This window comes from Somniosus microcephalus, chromosome 21 (genome assembly GCF_052327205.1).
Source record: "Somniosus microcephalus isolate GS21.2 chromosome 21, FLI_Smic_1.0, whole genome shotgun sequence".
NCBI classification, from domain to species: domain Eukaryota; kingdom Metazoa; phylum Chordata; class Chondrichthyes; order Squaliformes; family Somniosidae; genus Somniosus; species Somniosus microcephalus.
The window spans coordinates 12,787,157-12,810,553 of record NC_141007.1 but is presented as its reverse complement, the minus strand read 5'-3'; the positions used below and the strand labels follow the sequence as shown (position 1 = coordinate 12,810,553).

General features: G+C 59.4%; 1 protein-coding gene across 1 annotated transcript in view; it reads left to right on the top strand.

Moving 5' to 3' along the window:
• LOC147102609 (unconventional myosin-XV-like) overlaps nucleotides 1-23,397 on the top strand; it is a 388,701-nt gene that overhangs the window by 327,877 nt on the left and 37,427 nt on the right. The window contains exons 9-10 of the mRNA XM_085964088.1: nucleotides 16,197-16,328; nucleotides 18,318-18,443. Coding sequence (XP_085820214.1) covers nucleotides 16,197-16,328; nucleotides 18,318-18,443 — 258 coding nt within the window. The remainder of the gene's footprint in view (nucleotides 1-16,196; nucleotides 16,329-18,317; nucleotides 18,444-23,397) is intronic.

Below are 23,397 nucleotides of genomic sequence, written 5' to 3'. Positions count from 1 at the left end.
ACTCCACTCCACCCCACCCCACTCCACTCCATTCCACTCCACCCCACTCCACTCCACCTCACTCCACCCCACTCCACTCTACTCCACCTCACTCCACTCCACCTCACTCCACTCCACCCGACTCCACCTCAGTTCACTCCACCTCACTCCACTCCACCTCACTCCACTCCGCCCCACCCCACTCCACCCCACTCCACTCCACTCCACCCCACCCCACTCCACCCCACCCCACTCCACCTCACCCCACTCCACCCCACTCCACCCCACTCCACTCCACCCCACTCCACTCCACCTCACTCCACCTCACTCCACCCCACCCCACTCCACTCCACTCCACTCCACTCCACCCCACTCCACTCCACCTCACTCCACCCCACTCCACTCCACTCCACCTCACTCCACCCCACTCCACTCCACTCCACCTCACTCCACTCCACCTCACTCCACTCCACTCCACTCCACTCCACCCCACTCCATTCCACTCCACCTCACTCGACTCCACCCCACTCCACCCCACTCCACCCCACCCCACCCCACTCCACTCCACTCCACTCCACTCCACCCCACTCCACTCCACCCCACTCCACCCCACCCCACACCACTCCACCCCACCCCACTCCACTCCACCCCACTCCACTCCACCTCACTCCACTCCACTCCACTCCACCCCACCCCACTCCACCCCACCCCACTCCACTCCACCCCACCCCACCGCACTCCACCCCACTCTCCACCCCACTCCACTCCACTCCACCCCACCCACCACTCCACTCCACTCCACCCCACTCCACTCCACCCCACTCCACTCCACTCCAACCCACCCCACTCCACCCCACCCCACTCCACCCCACCCCACTCCAGCCCACCCCACCCCACTCCACCCCACTCCACCCCACCCCACTCCACCCCACCGCACCCGACCCCACTCCACTCCACCCCACTCCACTCCAGGCCACCCCACTCCACCCCACCCCACTCCACCCCACCCCACTCCACCCCACTCCACTCCACCCCACCCCACTCCACCCCATCCCACTCCACTCCACCCCACTCCACTCCACCCCACCCCACTCCACCCCACTCCACCCCACCCCACTCCACCCCACTCCACTCCACCCCACTCCACTCCACCCCACTCCACCCACCCCATTCCACTCCACTCCACCCCACTCCACTCCACCCCACTCCACCCCACCCCACTCCACTCCACCCCACTCCACTCCACCCCACTCCACTCCACCCCACTCCACTCCACCCCACTCCACTCCACTCCACTCCACCCCACTCCACTCCACCCCACTCCACTCCACCCCACTCCACCCCACTCCACTCCACCCTACTCCACTCCACCCCACTCCACCTCACTCCACCTCACTCCACTCCACCTCACTCCACCCCACTCCACTCCACTCCACCTCACTCCACCCCACTCCACCTCACTCCACTCCACCTCACTCCACTCCACCCCACTCCACCCCACCCCACTCCACCCCACCCCACTCCACTCCACCTCACTCCACTCCACCTCACTCCACCCGACTCCACTCCACTCCACTCCACTCCACCTCACTCCACCCCACCCCACTCCACGCCACTCCACTCCACTCCACCCCACTCCACCCCACTCCACTGCACTCCACCCCACTCCACCCCACTCCACTCCACCTCATTCCACCCCACCCCACTCCACTCCACCTCACTCCACTCCACCCCACTCCACTACACTCCACCTCATTCCACTCCACTCCACCTCACCCCACTCCATTCCACTCCACCTCACTCCACTCCACTCCACTCCACTCCACCCCACCCCACTCCACTCCACTCCATTCCACTCCACCCCACTCCACTCCACCTCACTCCACTCCACTGCACTCCATTCCACTCCACCTCACTCCACCCTACTCCACTCCACCTCACTCCACCTCACTCCACTCCACTCCACTCCACCCCACCCCACTCCACTCCACTCCACCCCACCCCACCCCACCCCACTCCACTCCACTCCACCCCACCCCACTCCACTCCACTCCACCCCACCCCACCCCACCACTCCACCCCACCCCACTCCAACCCACTCCACCCCACTCCACCCCACCCCACTCCACCCCACTCCACCCCACCGCACCCCACCCCACTCCACTCCACCCCACTCCACTCCAGGCCACCCCACTCCACCCCACCCCACCCCACACCACCCCACCCCACTCCACTCCACCTCACTCCACTCCACCCCACCCCACTCCACCCCATCCCACTCCACTCCACCCCACTCCACTCCACCCAACCCCACTCCACCCCACCCCACTCCACCTCTCACTCCACTCCACCTCACTCTACTCCACCCCACCCCACACCACTCCACCTCACTCCACGCCACTACACCCGACTCCACTCCACTCCGCCTCACTCCACCTCACTCCACTCCACCCCACTCCACTCCACCCCACTCCACCCCGCTCCACTCCACTCCGCTCCACCCCACCCCACTCCACTCCACTCCATCCCACTCCACCCCACTCCACTTCAATCCACTCCATCCCACTCCACCCCACTCCACTCCACCCCACTCCACTCCACCCCACTCCACCCCACCCCACTCCACTCCACCCCACCCCATTCAACACCACTCCACTCCACCCCACTCCACCCCACTCCACTCCACTCCACTCCACTCCACCCCACTCCACTCCACTCCACTCCACCCCACTCCACTCCACCCCACTCCACTCCACTCCACTCCACCTCACTCCACCCCACCCCACCCCACTCCACCACACCCCACGCCACCCCACTCCACCCCACCCCACTCCACTCCACCCCAACCCACTCTACTCCACCTCACTCCACTCCACCTCACTCCACTCCACCCCACTCCACCCCACCCCACTCCACCCCACTCCACTCCACCTCACTCCACTTCACCCCACCCCACTCCACTCCACCCCACCCCACTCCACCCCACTCCACCGCACTCCACCCCACCCCACTCCACTCCACCCCACCCCACTCCACCCCACTCCACTCCACTCCACCCCACTCCACTCCACCTCACTCCACCCCACTCCACTCTACTCCACCTCACTCCACTCCACCTCACTCCACCCCACCCGACTCCACCTCAGTTCACTCCACCTCACTCCACTCCACCTCACTCCACTCCGCCCCACCCCACTCCACCCCACTCCACTCCACTGCACCCCACCCCACTCCACCCCACCCCAATCCACCTCACCCCACTCCACCCCAGTCCTCCCCACTCCACTCCACCCCACTCCAGTCCACCTCACTCCACTCCACCCCACCCCACTCCACTCCACTCCACTCCACCCCACTCCACTCCACCTCACTCCACCCCACTCCACTCCACTCCACCTCACTCCACTCCACCTCACTCCACTCCACTCCACTCCACCCCACTCCATTCCACTCCACCTCACTCGACTCCACCCCACTCCACCCCACTCCACCCCACTCCACCCCACCCCACCCCACCCCACTCCACTCCACTCCACTCCACTCCACCCCACTCCACTCCACCCCACTCCACCCCACCCCACACCACTCCACCCCACCCCACTCCACTCCACCCCACTCCACTCCACCTCACTCCACTCCACTCCACCCCACTCCACCCCAGCCCACTCCACCCCACCCCACTCCACTCCACTCCACTCCACTCCAGCCCACCCCACCCCACTCCACCCCACTCTCCACCCCACTCCACTCCACTCCACCCCACCCACCACTCCACTCCACCCCACTCCACCCCACTCCACCCCACTCCACTCCACTCCACCCCACTCCACTCCACTCCACCCCACTCCACTCCACTCCAACCCACTCCACTCCACTCCACCCCACTCCACCCCACCCCACTCCACCCCACCCCACTCCAGCCCACCCCACCCCACTCCACCCCACTCCACCCCACCGCACCCGACCCCACTCCACTCCACCCCACTCCACTCCAGGCCACCCCACTCCACCCCACCCCACTCCACCCCACCCCACTCCACTCCACCCCACTCCACTCCACCCCACCCCACTCCACCCCATCCCACTCCACTCCACCCCACTCCACTCCACACCACCCCACTCCACCCCACTCCACCCCACTCCACCCCACCCCACTCCACCCCACTCCACTCCACCCCACTCCACTCCACCCCACTCCACTCCACCCCATTCCACTCCACCCCACTCCACTCCACCCTACTCCACCCCACCCCACTCCACTCCACCCCACTCCACTCCACCCCACTCCACTCCACCCCACTCCACTCCACTCCACTCCACCCCACTCCACTCCACCCCACTCCACTCCACCCCACTCCACTCCACCCTACTCCACTCCACCCCACTCCACCTCACTCCACCTCACTCCACCCCACTCCACTCCACTCCACCTCACTCCACCCCACTCCACCTCACTCCACTCCACCTCACTCCACTCCACCCCACCCCACCCCACCCCACCCCACTCCACTCCACCTCACTCCACTCCACCTCACTCCACCCGACTCCACTCCACTCCACTCCACTCCACCTCACTCCACTCCACCTCACTCCACTCCACCCCACCCCACTCCACGCCACTCCACGCCACTCCACTCCACTCCACCCCACTCCACCCCACTCCACCCACTCCACCCCACTCCACTGCACTCCACCCCACTCCACTCCACCTCATTCCACCCCACCCCACTCCACTCCACCTCACTCCACTCCACCCCACTCCACTACACTCCACCTCATTCCACTCCACTCCACCTCACCCCACTCCACTCCATTCCACTCCACCTCACTCCACTCTACTCCATTCCACTCCACCCCACTCCACTCCACCTCACTCCACTCCACTGCACTCCATTCCACCCCACCTCACTCCACCCCACTCCACTCCACCTCACTCCACCTCACTCCACTCCACTCCACTCCACTCCACCCCACCCCACTCCACTCCACTCCACTCCACCCCACCCCACCCCACCCCCCACCCCACCCCCACCCCACTCCACTCCACTCCACCCCACCCCACTCCACTCCACTCCACCCCACTCCACCACACCCCACCCCACCACTCCACCCCACCCCACCCCACCCCACTCCACCCCACTCCACCCCACTCCACCCCACCGCACCCCACCCCACTCCACTCCACCCCACTCCACTCCAGGCCACCCCACTCCACCCCACCCCACCCCACTCCACCCCACCCCACTCCACCCCACCCCACTCCACCCCATCCCACTCCACTCCACCCCACTCCACTCCACCCCACCCCACTCCACCCCACTCCACCCCACCCCACTCCACCCCACTCCACTCCACACCACTCCCACCCCATTCCACTCCACTCCACTCCACCCCACTCCACCCCACCCCACTCCACCCCACCCCACTCCACCCCACCCCACTCCACTCCACCCCACTCCACTCCACCCACCCACTCCACTCCACTCCACCCCACTCCACTCCACCCCACTCCACTCCACCCTACTCCACTCCACCCCACTCCACCTCACACCACTCCACCCCACTCCACTCCACTCCACCTCACTCCACCTCACTCCACTCCACCTCACTCCACTCCACCCCACTCCACCCCACCCCACTCCACCCCACCCCACTCCACTCCACCTCACTCCACTCCACCTCACTCCACTCCACTCCACCCGACTCCACTCCACTCCACTCCACCTCACACCACTCCACCTCACTCCACCCCACCCCACTCCACGCCACTCCACTCCACTCCACCCCACTCCACCCCACTCCACCCAACTCCACCAAACTCCACCCCACTCCATTGCACTCCACCCCACTCCATCCCACTCCACTCCACCTCACTCCACCCCACCCCACTCCACTCCACCTCACTCCACTCCACCCCACTCCACTCCACTCCACCTCATTCCACTCCACTCCACCTCACCCCACTCCACTCCATTCCACTCCACCTCACTCCACTCCACTCCACTCCACTCCACCCCACCCCACCCCACTCCACTCCACTCCACTCCACCCCACTCCACCCCACTCCACTCCACTCCACTCCACCCCACTCCACCCCACTCCACCCCACTCCACCCCACCCCACTCCACTCCACCCCACTCCACCCCACTCCACTCCACTCCACCCCACTCCACTCCACCCCACTCCACTCCACCCTACTCCACTCCACCCCACTCCACCTCACACCACTCCACCTCACTCCACCCCACTCCACTCCACCTCACTCCACCCCACTCCACTCCACCTCACTCCACTCCACCTCACTCCACTCCACCCCACTCCACCCCACCCCACTCCACCCCACCCCACTCCACTCCACTCCACTCCACTCCACCCGACTCCACTCCACTCCACTCCACCTCACACCACTCCACCTCACTCCACCCCACCCCACTCCACGCCACTCCACTACACTCCACCTCATTCCACTCACTCTACTCCACCCCACCCCACACCACTCCACCTCACTCCACGCCACTACACCCGACTCCACTCCACTCCGCCTCACTCCACCTCACTCCACTCCACCCCACTCCACTCCACCCCACTCCACCCCGCTCCACTCCACTCCGCTCCACCCCACCCCACTCCACTCCACTCCATCCCACTCCACCCCACTCCACTTCAATCCACTCCATCCCACTCCACCCCACTCCACTCCACCCCACTCCACTCCACCCCACTCCACCCCACCCCACTCCACTCCACCCCACCCCATTCAACACCACTCCACTCCACCCCACTCCACCCCACTCCACTCCACTCCACTCCACTCCACCCCACTCCACTCCACTCCACCCCACTCCACTCCACCCCACTCCACCCCACTCCACTCCACCCCACTCCACTCCACTCCAGTCCACCTCACTCCACCCCACTCCACTCCACCCTACTCCACCCCACCCCACTCCACTCCACCCCACTCCACTCCACCCCACTCCACTCCACCCCACTCCACTCCACTCCACTCCACCCCACTCCACTCCACCCTACTCCACCCCACCCCACTCCACTCCACCCCACTCCACTCCACCCCACTCCACCCCACTCCACTCCACCCCACTCCACTCCACTCCACTCCACCCCACTCCACTCCACCCCACTCCACTCCACCCCACTCCACTCCACCCTACTCCACTCCACCCCACTCCACCTCACTCCACCTCACTCCACCCCACTCCACTCCACTCCACCTCACTCCACCCCACTCCACTCCACCTCACTCCACTCCACCTCACTCCACTCCACCCCACCCCACTCCACCCCACCCCACTCCACTCCACCTCACTCCACTCCACCTCACTCCACCCGACTCCACTCCACTCCACTCCACTCCACCTCACTCCACTCCACCTCACTCCACTCCACCCCACCCCACTCCACGCCACTCCACGCCACTCCACTCCACTCCACCCCACTCCACCCCACTCCACCCACTCCACCCCACTCCACTGCACTCCACCCCACTCCACCCCACTCCACTCCACCTCATTCCACCCCACCCCACTCCACTCCACCTCACTCCACTCCACCCCACTCCACTACACTCCACCTCATTCCACTCCACTCCACCTCACCCCACTCCACTCCATTCCACTCCACCTCACTCCACTCCACTCCACTCCACTCCACCCCACCCCACCCCACTCCACTCTACTCCATTCCACTCCACCCCACTCCACTCCACCTCACTCCACTCCACTGCACTCCATTCCACCCCACCTCACTCCACCCCACTCCACTCCACCTCACTCCACCTCACTCCACTCCACTCCACTCCACTCCACCCCACCCCACTCCACTCCACTCCACTCCACCCCACCCCACCCCACCCCACCCCACTCCACTCCACTCCACTCCACCCCACCCCACTCCACTCCACTCCACCCCACTCCACCCCACCCCACCCCACCACTCCACCCCACCCCACCCCACCCCACTCCACCCCACTCCACCCCACCCCACTCCACCCCACTCCACCCCACCGCACCCCACCCCACTCCACTCCACCCCACTCCACTCCAGGCCACCCCACTCCACCCCACCCCACCCCACTCCACCCCACCCCACTCCACTCCACCCCACTCCACCCCATCCCACTCCACTCCACCCCACTCCACTCCACCCCACCCCACTCCACCCCACTCCACCCCACCCCACTCCACCCCACTCCACTCCACACCACTCCACTCCACCCCATTCCACTCCACTCCACCCCACTCCACCCCACCCCACTCCACCCCACCCCACTCCACTCCACCCCACTCCACTCCACCCCACTCCACTCCACTCCACCCCACTCCACTCCACCCCACTCCACTCCACCCTACTCCACTCCACCCCACTCCACCTCACACCACTCCACCTCACTCCACCCCACTCCACTCCACTCCACCTCACTCCACCCCACTCCACTCCACCTCACTCCACTCCACCTCACTCCACTCCACCCCACCCCACTCCACCCCACCCCACTCCACTCCACCTCACTCCACTCCACCTCACTCCACTCCACTCCACCCGACTCCACTCCACTCCACTCCACCTCACACCACTCCACCTCACTCCACCCCACCCCACTCCACGCCACACCACTCCACTCCACCCCACTCCACCCCACTCCACCCAACTCCACCAAACTCCACCCCACTCCATTGCACTCCACCCCACTCCATCCCACTCCACTCCACCTCACTCCACCCCACCCCACTCCACTCCACCTCACTCCACTCCACCCCACTCCACTCCACTCCACCTCATTCCACTCCACTCCACCTCACCCCACTCCACTCCATTCCACTCCACCTCACTCCACTCCACTCCACTCCACCCCACCCCACCCCACTCCACTCCACTCCACTCCACCCCACTCCACCCCACTCCACTCCACTCCACTCCACCCCACTCCACCCCACTCCACCCCACCCCACTCCACTCCACCCCACTCCACTCCACCCCACTCCACTCCACCCCACTCCACTCCACCCCACTCCACTCCACCCTACTCCACTCCACCCCACTCCACCTCACACCACTCCACCTCACTCCACCCCACTCCACTCCACTCCACCTCACTCCACCCCACTCCACTCCACCTCACTCCACTCCACCTCACTCCACTCCACCCCACTCCACCCCACCCCACTCCACCCCACCCCACTCCACCCCACCCCACTCCACTCCACCTCACTCCACTCCACCTCACTCCACTCCACTCCACCCGACTCCACTCCACTCCACTCCACCTCACACCACTCCACCTCACTCCACCCCACCCCACGCCACTCCACTCCACTCCACCCCACTCCACCCCACTCCACCAAACTCCACCCCACTCCATTGCACTCCACCCCACTCCATCCCACTCCACTCCACCTCACTCCACCCCACCCCACTCCACTCCACCTCACTCCACTCCACCCCACTCCACTCCACTCCACCTCATTCCACTCCACTCCACCTCACCCCACTCCACTCCACCTCACTCCACTCCACTCCACCCCACTCCACCCCACCCCACCCCACTCCACTCCACTCCACTCCACCCCACTCCACCCCACTCCACTCCACTCCACTCCACCCCACTCCACCCCACTCCACTCCACTCCACTCTACCTCACTCCACTCCACTCCACCTCACTCCACCTCACTCCACTCCACCCCACTCCACTCCACCCCACTCCACCCCACTCCACCCCACTCCACCCCACCCCACCCCACTCCACTCCACTCCACTCCACCCCACTCCACTCCACTCCACTCCAATCCACCCCACTCCACTCCACTCCACTCCACCTCACTCCACTCCACTCCATCCCACTCCACTCCACCCCACTCCACTCCACCCCACTCCACTCCACCCCACTCCACTCCACCCCACTCCACCCCACTCCACTCCACCCCACTCCACCTCACTCCACTCCACTCCACTCCACTCCACCTCACTCCACTCCACCTCACTCCACTCCACCTCACTCCACCTCACTCCACTCCACCTCACTCCACTCCACTCCACTCCACCCCACTCCACTCCACTCCACTCCACCCCACTCCACTCCACTCCACTCCACCTCACTCCACTCCACTCCACTCCACTCCACTCCACCCCACTCCACTCCACTCCACCTCACTCCACTCCACTCCACTCCAGCCCACTCCACTCCACCCCACTTCACCCCACTCCACTCCACCCCACTCCACTCCACTCCACTCCACCCCACTCCACCCCACCCCACTCCACCCCACCCCACTCCACCCCACCCCACTCCACCCCACTCCACTCCACTCCACCCCACTCAACTGCACCCCACTCCACTCCACCCCACCCCACTCCACCCCACTCCACTCCACCTCACTCCACTCCACCTCACCCCACTCCACCCCACCTCACTCCACTCCACTCCACTCTACCTCACTCCACTCCACTCCACCTCACTCCACCTCACCCCACTCCACCCCACTCCACTCCACCCCACTCCACCCCACTCCACCCCACCCCACTCCACCCCACCCCACTCAACTCCACTCCACTCCACCCCACTCCACTCCACTCCACTCCAATCCACCCCACTCCACTCCACTCCACCTCACTCCACTCCACTCCATCCCACTCCACTCCACTTCACTCCACCCCACTCCACCCCACTCCACCCCACTCCACCTCACTCCACTCCACCTCACTCCACTCCACCTCACTCCACTCCACCTCACTCCACTCCACCTCACTCCACTCCATCCCACTCCACTCCACTCCACCCCACTCCACCCCACTCCACTCCACCTCACTCCACTCCACCTCACTCCACTCCACCTCACTCCACTCCACTCCACTCCACTCCACTCCACCCCACTCCACTCCACTCCACCCCACCCCACTCCACTCCACTCCACTCCACCTCACTCCACTCCACTCCAGCCCACTCCACTCCACCCCACTTCACCCCACTCCACTCCACCCCACTCCACTCCACTCCACTCCACCCCACTCCACCCCACTCCACCCCACCCCACTCCACCCCACCCCACTCCACCCCACTCCACTCCACTCCACCCCACTCCACTGCACCCCACTCCACTGCACCCCACCCCACTCCACTCCACCTCACTCCACTCCACCTCACTCCACCCCACTCCACCCCACCTCACTCCACTCCACTCCACTCTACCTCACTCCACCTCACTCCACCTCACCCCACTCCACCCCACTCCACTCCACCCCACTCCACCCCACTCCACCCCACCCCACTCCACCCCACCCCACTCCACTCCACCCCACTCCACTCCACTCCACTCCAATCCACCCCACTCCACTCCACTCCACCTCACTCCACTCCACTCCATCCCACTCCACTCCACCCCACTCCACTCCACCCCACTTCACTCCACCCCACTCCACCCCACTCCATTCCACCCCACTCCACCTCACTCCACTCCACCTCACTCCACTCCACCTCACTCCACTCCACCTCACTCCACTCCACCTCACTCCACTCCATCCCACTCCACTCCACTCCACCCCACTCCACTCCACCCCACTCCACTCCACCTCACTCCACTGCACCTCACTCCACTCCACCTCACTCCACTCCACTCCACTCCACTCCACCCCACTCCACTCCACTCCACCCCACCTCACTCCACTCCACTCCACTCCACCTCACTCCACTCCACTCCACTCCAGCCCACTCCACTCCACCCCACTTCACCCCACTCCACTCCACCCCACTCCACTCCACTCCACCCCACTCCACCCCACTCCACTCCACCCCACTCCACTCCACTCCACCCCACTCCACTCCACCTCACTCCACTCCACCTCACTCCACTCCACCCCACTCCACCCCACCCCACTCCACCCCACCCCACTCCACTCCACCTCACTCCATTCCACCTCACTCCACTCCACTCCACCCGACTCCACTCCACTCCACTCCACCTCACACCACTCCACCTCACTCCACTCCACCCCACCCCACTCCACGCCACTCCACTCCACTCCACCCCACTCCACCAAACTCCACCCCACTCCACTGCACTCCACCCCACTCCATCCCACTCCACTCCACCTCACTCCACCCCACCCCACTCCACTCCACCTCACTCCACTCCACCCCACTCCACTCCACTCCACCTCATTCCACTCCACTCCACCTCACCCCACTCCACTCCATTCCACTCCACCTCACTCCACCCCACCCCACCCCACTCCACTCCACTCCACCCCACCCCACTCCACTCCACTCCACTCCACTCCACCTCACTCCACTCCACTCCACTCCATTCCACTCCACCTCACTCCACGCCACTCCACTCCACTCCACCTCACTCCACCTCACTCCACTCCACTCCACCTCACTCCACTCCACTCAACCCCACTGCACCCCACTCCACTCCACCCCACTCCACTCCACCCCACTCCACTCCACCCCACTCCACTCCACCCCACTCCACCGCACTCCACTCCACCCCACTCCACCTCACTCCACCTCACTCCACTCCACCTCACTCCACCTCACTCCACTCCATCCCACTCCACTCCAATCCACTCCACTCCACTCCACCCCACTCCACCCCACTCCACTCCACTCCACTCCACCCCACTCCACTCCACCTCACTCCACTCCACTCCACTCTACCTCACTCCACTCCACTCCACCTCACTCCACCCCACTCCACTCCACTCCACCCCACTCCACCCCACCCCACCCCACTCCACCCCACCCCACTCCACTCCACTCCACCCCACTCCACTCCACTCCACTCCACTCCACTCCAATCCACCCCACTCCACTCCACCTCACTCCACTCCACTCCATCCCACTCCACTCCACCCCACTCCACTCCACCCCACTCCACTCCACCCCACTCCACCCCACTCCACTCCACCCCACTCCACCTCACTCCACTCCACTCCACCTCACTCCACTCCACCTCACTCCACTCCACCTCACTCCACCTCACTCCACTCCACCTCACTCCACTCCACCTCACTCCACTCCATCCCACTCCACTCCACTCCACCCCACTCCACTCCACCCCACTCCACCTCACTCCACTCCACCTCACTCCACTCCACCCCACTCCACCCCACTTCACTCCACCCCACTCCACCCCACTCCACTCCACCCCACTCCACCTCACTCCACTCCACCTCACTCCACTCCACCTCACTCCACTCCACCTCACTCCACTCCACCTCACTCCACTCCATCCCACTCCACTCCACTCCACCCCACTCCACTCCACCCCACTCCACTCCACCTCACTCCACTCCACCTCACTCCACTCCACCTCACTCCACTCCACTCCACCCCACTCCACTCCACTCCACCCCACCCCACTCCACTCCACTCCACTCCACCTCACTCCACTCCACTCCAGCCCACTCCACTCCACCCCACTTCACCCCACTCCACTCCACCCCACTCCACTCCACTCCACTCCACTCCACCCCACTCCACCCCACTCCACCCCACCCCACTCCACCCCACCCCACTCCACCCCACTCCACTCCACCCCACTCCACTCCACCCCACTCCACCCCACCCCACTCCACCCCACTCCACTCCACCTCACTCCACTCCACCTCACTCCACTCCACCCCACTCCACCCCACCCCACTCCACCCCACCCCACTCCACTCCACCTCACTCCACTCCACCTCACTCCACTCCACTCCACCCGACTCCACTCCACTCCACTCCACCTCACTCCACTCCACCCCACCCCACTCCACGCCACTCCACTCCACTCCACCCCACTCCACCCCACTCCACCAAACTCCACCCCACTCCACTGCACTCCACCCCACTCCATCCCACTCCACTCCACCTCACTCCACCCCACCCCACTCCACTCCACCTCACTCCACTCCACCCCACTCCACTCCACTCCACCTCATTCCACTCCACTCCACCTCACCCCACTCCACTCCATTCCACTCCACCTCACTCCACCCCACCCCACTCCACTCCACTCCACCCCACCCCACTCCACTCCACTCCACCTCACTCCACTCCACTCCACTCCATTCCACTCCACCTCACTCCACCCCACTCCACTCCACTCCACCTCACTCCACCTCACTCCACTCCACTCCACCTCACTCCACTCCACTCAACCCCACTCCACCCCACTCCACTCCACCCCACTCCACTCCACCCCACTCCACTCCACTCCACTCCACCCCACTCCACTCCACCCCACTCCACCCCACTCCACCGCACTCCACTCCACCCCACTCCACCTCACTCCACCTCACTCCACTCCACCTCACTCCACTCCATCCCACTCCACTCCACTCCAATCCACTCCACTCCACTCCACCCCACTCCACCCCACTCCACTCCACTCCACTCCACCCCACTCCACTCCACCTCACTCCACTCCACTCCACTCTACCTCACTCCACTCCACTCCACCTCACTCCACCTCACTCCACCCCACTCCACTCCACTCCACCCCACTCCACCCCACCCCACCCCACTCCACCCCACCCCACTCCACTCCACCCCACTCCACTCCACTCCACTCCACTCCACTCCAATCCACCCCACTCCACTCCACCTCACTCCACTCCACTCCATCCCACTCCACTCCACCCCACTCCACTCCACCCCACTCCACTCCACCCCACTCCACTCCACCTCACTCCACTCCACTCCACCTCACTCCACTCCACCTCACTCCACTCCACCTCACTCCACTCCACCTCACTCCACTCCACCTCACTCCACTCCACCTCACTCCACTCCATCCCACTCCACTCCACTCCACCCCACTCCACTCCACCCCACTCCACCTCACTCCACTCCACCTCACTCCACTCCACTCCACTCCACCTCACTCCAGCCCACTCCACCCCACTTCACCCCACTCCACTCCACCCCACCCCACTCCACTCCACTCCACCCCACTCCACCCCACTCCACCCCACTCCACCCCACCCCACTCCACCCCACCCCACTCCACCCCACTCCACTCCACCCCACTCCACTCCACCCCACCCCACTCCACCCCACTCCACTCCACCCCACTCCACCCCACCCCACTCCACTCCACTCCACCCCACTCCACTCCACCCCACTCCACTCCACGCCAACATAAATTGACCAGGATATTGCCAGCGATGGGAAACTGTAGTTATGAGGAAAGACTGGAAGTGTTTCCATAGGAGCAGAGAAGGATAAGAGGAGATTCTTTAGAAGATTTTAACATTCATGGGTTGTGATAGGGTGTGTTTCCTCTGGTTGGGAAGTCCGTGTTAAGGGGTTAACAATTTAAAATTGTCACTGAAAGTGTGGAAAGAGATTAGGAGAAATATAAGGATTGTAGAGCGTCGAATGCTTTGCTATAGTGGCAGCCGTGACTCAGTGGGCAGCACTCTTGCCTCTGAGTCAGAAGGTCGTGGGTCCAATTCCCACTCCAGGGACTTGAGCACATAATCCAGGCTGACACTCCACTGCTGTACTGAGGGAGTACTGCACTGTCGGAGGTGCCGTCTTTCAGATGAAATGTTAAACAGAGGCCCCTGTCTGCTCTCAGGTGGATGTAAAAGATCTTATTGCACTATTTCAAAGAAGAGCAGGGGAGTCCTGACCAATATTTATCACTCAATCAAAATTACTAAAAAACCCAGATTATCTGGCCATTATCACATTGCTGTATGTGGGAGCTTGCTGCTGCGTTTCCTACATTACAACAGTGACTACATTTCAAAAAGTACGTCATTGGCTGTTAAGCGCTTTGGGACGTCCTGAGGTCGTGAAAGGCGCTGGAGAAATGCACGTCTTTCTTTTTTGGAATGGCTAAGGCAGTGACCATGGCATCTTTCAAAGGAAAATTGGATAAATATTTGAAGTGGAGGAGAATGTTGCATTTATGTAAAGCGTTTCATGTCCTCCGATGTCCCAAAGATACCAGGCTATGGGGAAAAGGATGGGCATTGGGATCTATTTAGGATTGTCTAGTGAAGAGCTGGCACAGACACAATAGGCTGAATGGCCACCTTCTGTGCTGTGAATCTCGAAGGTTCTATGGACATTTGCTACATCAGGCACTACATTTATGACTGAACCATCATGGAGGATCTTCACAAACTTTGTTCAGTTCCAAACATATTGCTAGCTTCCTCAAAGGCCTATTTGATATTTAACTTCTCTCCCTCTGTGTCCCTCAGGAGGAGTATTCCCGGGAGCAGATCGGTTGGGCTTTCATTCCCATCTCCGATCGACAGAATTGTTTAGACCTCATCACAGCCAAGCCGCATGGAATTCTCCGGATTCTGGACGACCAAACCAGCCTGCCCCAGGTCAGCTGGACTTTGCGAATCTCCCAACTGTAACTGCCCAGACGGCCAGTGCGGGGGCGCGGGTGCGGTGGGGTGGGGGTGGTGTCCAAGGTGTGACCCATCCGACACACGTGGCCCACCAGCTGCTTTGATATGGCCCAGCATGTCCCGGCCGGTTCCTTCTCTCCGCACTTGTGCCCAAAGCCGATTTTGACTTCAAGAAGGAAGAAAGGCTTGCATTTGTAAGATTGCCCTGGAGTCGCCAGGAATTAAAGATTAGTCTCATGGACACTGCCGCGAGCAAACCCAGGAGACAAATCAAAAGGGTGTTTAAAAAAGTGGTATTTTTTTTTCATTTTCTTTGAACACTTGAGTTTATTAGTTATAAAAATATTGTAGGTCGAAAATGAAGCTGTTTGACTGACAGTCAAGAATCATCCAATCAGGTAACAAAGAGGCTGTTCACTTTCTGATTGGTCGAGAAGGCAGGGCATCGCGAGGATGGACATGTCGTGCGGGCGATTGGAGGCTGGCGGTCATGTGATGCAACCTCCAGGAATACATCCAATCAGAGTTGGGGACCTTAGTGGCACTCAGTGCCAGCTCACCCACTGTGCACCAGGCTCATTGCAGCCCTGACGTCAATGTAAATTAAGGGGCCTCGCCACAATGAGCCAGTCCTGATGGAAACTGGCACTTCAGGGGACTCGACATGAAAACATTTAACGTCTTGCTCCTTCTCCTTAGGGCCCCTCTTCCTTCTGCCCCTGCTTGTTATGGGTCTGGAATGACACCTGCAGACCCGCCCGCTGACCTTCACTGGTTGCTGATACAGTCCCCACTGCTTCTAGCAGGCATGTTGGTGTCAACGCGATTTGCCCGCTATACGTGGTATGTGGTGTAACCAAAATATTTTAAAAGGAGTTCTTCACAGATGTGGGGCTCAGCAAGCTGGAAAGAAGGGCCCACAGGAAGTCCAAAAGCCCCGGGGGGCGGTGGGAGGGGGGCAGAGTGACTGAAGGTGGCGGGGCTGCACTTCCCGACCGCGTCCCATAGCGGTTAAAAGTATGAATGTCTGATTGAAGCAGCCCTTTTTTTTGTTCGTTCATGGGATGTGGGTGTTGCTGGCAAGGCCGGCATTTATTGCCCATCCCTAATTGCCCTTGAGAGGGTGGTGGTGAGCTGCCTTCTTGAACCGCTGCAGTCCGTGAGGCGAAGGTACTCCCACAGTGCTGTCAGGGATGGAGTTCAGGGATTTTTACCCAGCGATGATGAAGGATCGGCGATATATTTCCAAGTCAGGGTTGTATATGACTTGGAGGGGAACTTGGAGGTGGTGGTGTTCCCATGAGCCTGCTGCTCTTGTCCTTCTAGGTGGACGAGGTCGCGGGTTTGGGAGGTGCTGCCGAAGAAGCCTTGGCGAGTTGCTGCAGTGCATCTTGTAGATGGTACACACTGCAGCCACGGTACGCCGGTGGTGGAGGGAGTGAATGTTTAAGGTGGTGGATGGGGTGCCGATCAAGCGGGCTGCTTTGTCCTGGATGGTGTCGAGCTTCTTGAGTGTTGTTGGAGCTGCACTCATCCAGGCAAGTGGAGAGTATTCCATCACACTCCTGACTTGTGCCTTGTAGATGGTGGAAAGGCTTTGGGGAGTCAGGAGGTGAGACACTCGCTGCAGAATACCCAGCCTCTGACCTGCTCTTGTTGCCACAGTATTTAAGTGGCTGGTCCAGTTGAGTTTCTAGTCAATGGTGACCCCCAGGATGTTGATAGTGGGGGATTCGGCGATGGTAATGCCTTTGAATGTCAAGGGGCAGTGGTTAGACTCTCGCTTGTTGGAGATGGTCATTGCCTGGCACTTGTGTGGCGCGAATGTTACCTGCCACTGATCAGCCCAAGCCTGGATGTCGTCCAGGTCTTGCTGAGTGCGGGAGCTAGTGAGAGACTGAGGGTTTGATCTGCTGTGTGAATGATGACTGCATTCTGATTTGTGTTATGTTTTTATTTAAGGCTACAGATCACACCTTCCTCCAGAAATGCCACTATCAGCACAGCAACAATCCCTGGTACGTGAAGCCTAAGTTGCCCCTGCCAGTCTTTACAATCAGACATTATGCTGGTGCAGTAACGTACCAGGTAAGTGAAAGTGTAATTTAATTAACATTTGCCATTTTGATTTGTGAATTTGAACTAACTCAGGTTAACGATTTCAATGCTGAGAATGAAAATGATTCCACCTACTGTACCATTGTCCTGTCAAACAGTCTGAGTCAGTTATAGATTGGCATAGATGCAGGATAAAGCTCCCTCAACACTGTCCCATCAAACACTCCACGGCAGGTACAGCACGGGTTAGATACAGAGTAAATCTCCCTCTACACTGACCCATCAAACACTCCCAGGGCAGGTACAGCACGGGTTAGATACAGAGTAAATCTCCCTCTACACTGCCCCATCAAACACTCCCAGGACAGGTACAGCACGGGTTAGAGACAGAGTAAAGCTCCCTCTACACTGTCCCATCAAACACTCCCAGGACAGGTACAGCACGGGTTAGAGACAGAGTAAAGCTCCCTCTACACTGTCCCATCAAACACTCCCAGGACAGGTACAGCACGGGTTAGATACAGAGTAAAGCTCCCTCTACACTGTCCCATCAAACACTCCCAGGACAGGTACAGCACGGGTTAGAGACAGAGTAAAGCTCCCTCTACACTGTCCCATCAAACACTCCCAGGACAGGTACAGCACGGGTTAGAGACAGAGTAAAGCTCCCTCTACACTGTCCCATCAAACACTCCCAGGGCAGGTACAGCACGGGTTAGATACAGAGTAAAGCTCCCTCTACACTCTCCCATCAAACACTCCCAGGGCAGGTACAGCACGGGTTAGATACAGAGTAAAGCTCCCTCTACACTGTCCCATCAAACACTCCCAGGGCAGGTACAACACGGGTTAGATACAGAGTAAAGCTCCCTCTACACTGTCCCCATCAAACACTCCCAGGGCAGGTACAGCACAGGTTAGATACAGAGTAAAGCTCCCTCTGCACTGTCCCCATCAAACACTCCCAGGGCAGGTACAGCACGGGTTAGATACAGAGTAAAGCTCCCTCTACACTGTCCCATCAAACACTCACAGGCAGGTACAGCACGGGTTAGATACAGAGTAAAGCTCCCTCTACACTGTCCCATCAAACACTCCCAGGGCAGGTACAGCACGGGTTAGATACAGAGTAAAGCTCCCTCTACACTGTCCCATCAAACACTCCCAGGGCAGGTACATCACGGGTTAGATACAGGGTAAAGCTCCCTCTACACTGTCCCATCAAACACTCCCAGGGCAGGTACAGCACGGGTTAGATACAGAGTAAAGTTCGCTCTACACTGTCCCATCAAACACTCCCAGGGCAGGTACAACACGGGTTAGATACAGAGTAAAGCTCCCTCTACACTGTCCCATCAAACACTCCCAGGGCAGGTACAGCACGGGTTAGATACAGAGTAAAGCTCCCTCTACACTGTCCCATCAAACACTCCCAGGGCAGGTACAGCACGGGTTAGATACAGAGTAAAGCTCCCTCTACACTGTCCCATCAAACACTCACAGGCAGGTACAGCACGGGTTAGATACAGAGTAAAGCTCCCTCTACACTGTCCCATCAAACACTCCCAGGGCAGGTACAGCACGGGTTAGATACAGAGTAAAGCTCCCTCTACACTGTCCCATCAAACACTCCCAGGGCAGGTACATCACGGGTTAGATACAGGGTAAAGCTCCCTCTACACTGTCCCATCAAACACTCCCAGGGCAGGTACAGCACGGGTTAGATACAGAGTAAAGTTCGCTCTACACTGTCCCATCAAACACTCCCAGGGCAGGTACAACACGGGTTAGATACAGAGTAAAGCTCCCTCTACACTGTCCCATCAAACACTCCCAGGGCAGGTACAGCACGGGTTAGATACAGAGTAAAGCTCCCTCTACACTGTCCCATCAAACACTCCCAGGGCAGGTACAGCACGGGTTAGATACAGAGTAAAGCTCCCTCTACACTGTCCCATCAAACACTCCCAGGGCAGGTACAACACGGGTTAGATACAGAGTAAAGCTCCCTCTACACTGTCCCCATCAAACACTCCCAGGGCAGGTACAGCACAGGTTAGATACAGAGTAAAGCTCCCTCTGCACTGTCCCCATCAAACACTCCCAGGGCAGGTACAGCACGGGTTAGATACAGAGTAAAGCTCCCTCTACACTGTCCCATCAAACACTCCCAGGCAGGTACAGCACGGGTTAGATACAGAGTAAAGCTCCCTCTACACTGTCCCATCAAACACTCCCAGGGCAGGTACAACACGGGTTAGATACAGAGTAAAGCTCCCTCTACACTGTCCCATCAAACACTCCCAGGGCAGGTACAGCACGGGTTAGATACAGAGTAAAGCTCCCTCTTTACTGTCCCATTGAACACGGATGGTCAAGTGTCTCCATGGCTTTTTTCTAATTTAATTCTAACCTTTCTTTTATTTTGACGAGTAACCTCTATTGTGCTCAGAATGCTTCTCTCCAAACTTATTTCTGTTCTGTTCTCTCCATACAGTCTCTCTTACTCCCACTCCAACTTTCATTTTACTTGGAAATGTTCTTGTATTCATCTTATCGCTAAGAAAGGTCATGCCTCTTTAGTGCCCATCCATCTCTTATGGAAACTGCTGTTGGACATCACACCGCCCATATCTTGAAGGTTCCAGTCCCATTCCTGATTGCAGTATGTTTTTGGGGAGTGGCACTGGTGATCTTCTTGCCTATCTTATGCAACTCCATGACTCTACTCTTGAACACTTTAATGAATTGTTATCATATTGGACTTTTCCAAAGCCCCTGATTGGGTCTGCCAACATGTTTTTCTGCACCAGTTGCCAGTATATGGCCCTCCATCAAAGTTATGTCCATGGCTATCTAGCTTCCTCTTAAACCCATCCAGTTAATAAAGAAAAAAAGAAAGACTTGCATTTATATAGCACCTTTCACAACCACCGGACGTCTCATAGCGCTTTACAGCCAATGAAGTACTTATGGAGTGTAGTCACTGTTGTAATGTGGGTATGTAGTTGATGTGACTTTTTCCATGAATTGTGGGTCTTCCCGGGCTCCGTTACCTCTCTCACTCTGCTTTGTCTCCATATCAATGGTCTTCACTCAGCATCTAACTCTATCCACTACTTTGCTGATAACTCTGCTCTACATTCATCAACTCCCTTTCAGACCTGACACCTTCAATGCAGCTGCCTCCATCTCGTTTGCAATGCATTAGTTGAATGGGTACTGAAGTGACATAGTCTTGATATCCTTCATGCCCTTTAATGAGGCAATACAAATCGTGTTTCTTCAACTCCTTCATGTCTCTCAGAAGGCCAACCAACCACCCCCACTGTAATGATATCAGCAAATAGTGATGGTATTTGCCTGTTTGATTATCATGCCTTACCAGCATATTTGCCTGTTTGATTATTTATGCCTGACCAGCAGAGGGCATGTGAGAGACAAGCAGTTTAGTTTAGTTTTAGTTTCATTTTACATGGATCTCTAAGATGGTGTCTCCTGTAATGCTGTTAACTGAGTTGAACATACTTTAGATAAAAAGACATCTCTTTCATGAATGTGTCGTCATTGAACCCACATACAAACCAACCACCCCCACCTCTTCCCTTTGATGGCTGCATTCCTAGTCCTTTTTCATCTCATCATGTTCCTGGCCTCACTATCTTCTCTGGTCTCAGTGCAACTCCCACATCTCCTGCATTGCCAATGATATCGCCAAGAAGCTTGATTTTCTCTTTCCCAATTTCCTTTGCTAGCCCCTTTAGGGAAAGTAGATGAGGTCTATGAGGGAAGATCAGAACCAAATGAACCGCAGGTAGGAGATCCAATAATCCAATGTCTGATCCGCTATATTCCAGGGCACTCTTACTGATTGACCAAACAACCTGGCTCATCAATGGGGCCTGGAGGATCTGCCTCTGGGAGCTGGGATTCTTCTGACTAGCCCCAGAATAGCCTGCCAGCCATCGCCTCAACAGGTAGTGTGGTCCTGACTGGACAAGTAGTGGAAAGTTTACCCATGCTCTGCACTGATGAGCTGCTCAGTTTTAACTGGTTGAACTCCAGCAGCAGCCCTGTGCACACACTTGGTGGGAGAAATTCAGTGGGTTAGCGTCTCCAGTTAGCGCACCTGGGGGGTGATAACAGGGCGCTAACAACTTAACACCCGGGCGCGGCGAGATAAACGACTCCCGCGCACTTCGGTGAGAGGTTTGCAGCGGCAGTAACACATTGCGCCACGATTTCCTTTGCCCGGAGATCGTGACGTCATTGTCCTGCGCATCGCCCCGGTAGTGCCCTGGACCCGAACTTCAGTTCCGCCCCCGCAGCATCGCCGGGCGGTGACACCGACAGCTGCAGGAGGCGTTGTACGGGAGGCCTGGCGCTTCGGGGGCGAAAGTTAAAGAGGAGGTTGCTGAGGTAAGTACCTAAATTTCTGAAATTATTTTATTCAATTTTTTTTACTTCTCCTGGGCCGCGATCGATGAGCCCGGCGCTCTGCGGGAGTGCACGGGGCTGATCGGGTCGGATCATGGCCGCCGTCGGGGACCAGCTAACTGGTCCCAATGCAGAGCCTGCAGCGATGGCCCTTCCCTTTACGGGAGGGAAGGAGTCTCGGATCTCGGCAGTGCTGCACAGGACATTGTGCAGCGCTGCACCACCACCGCCCCGCCTGTGTCCTTTAGCTAAAACCCAATTTTTTTTGAAGCTGGGTATCATTAGCGCCTGGCACTAAGCTTCCCAGCTTTCAAAGGTTACCGCCCCCAAACGGGGCGATACTGAATTACTCCCCCTTGGATTTTGCCAACCTGTACTTAGGGTTACCGGATCCTGTTAAGTAGAGCGTGCCCTCTGGGGGACGAGCGTGTCCACTACCTGTGTGGACATCTCAGTGACTTGGTTTGATGAGATTTAAACACGGTAATGGGTTTCTGCTCAAGGAAACAATTCATCGATCCTGCCGCTCACTTCCTTCCCTCAACAA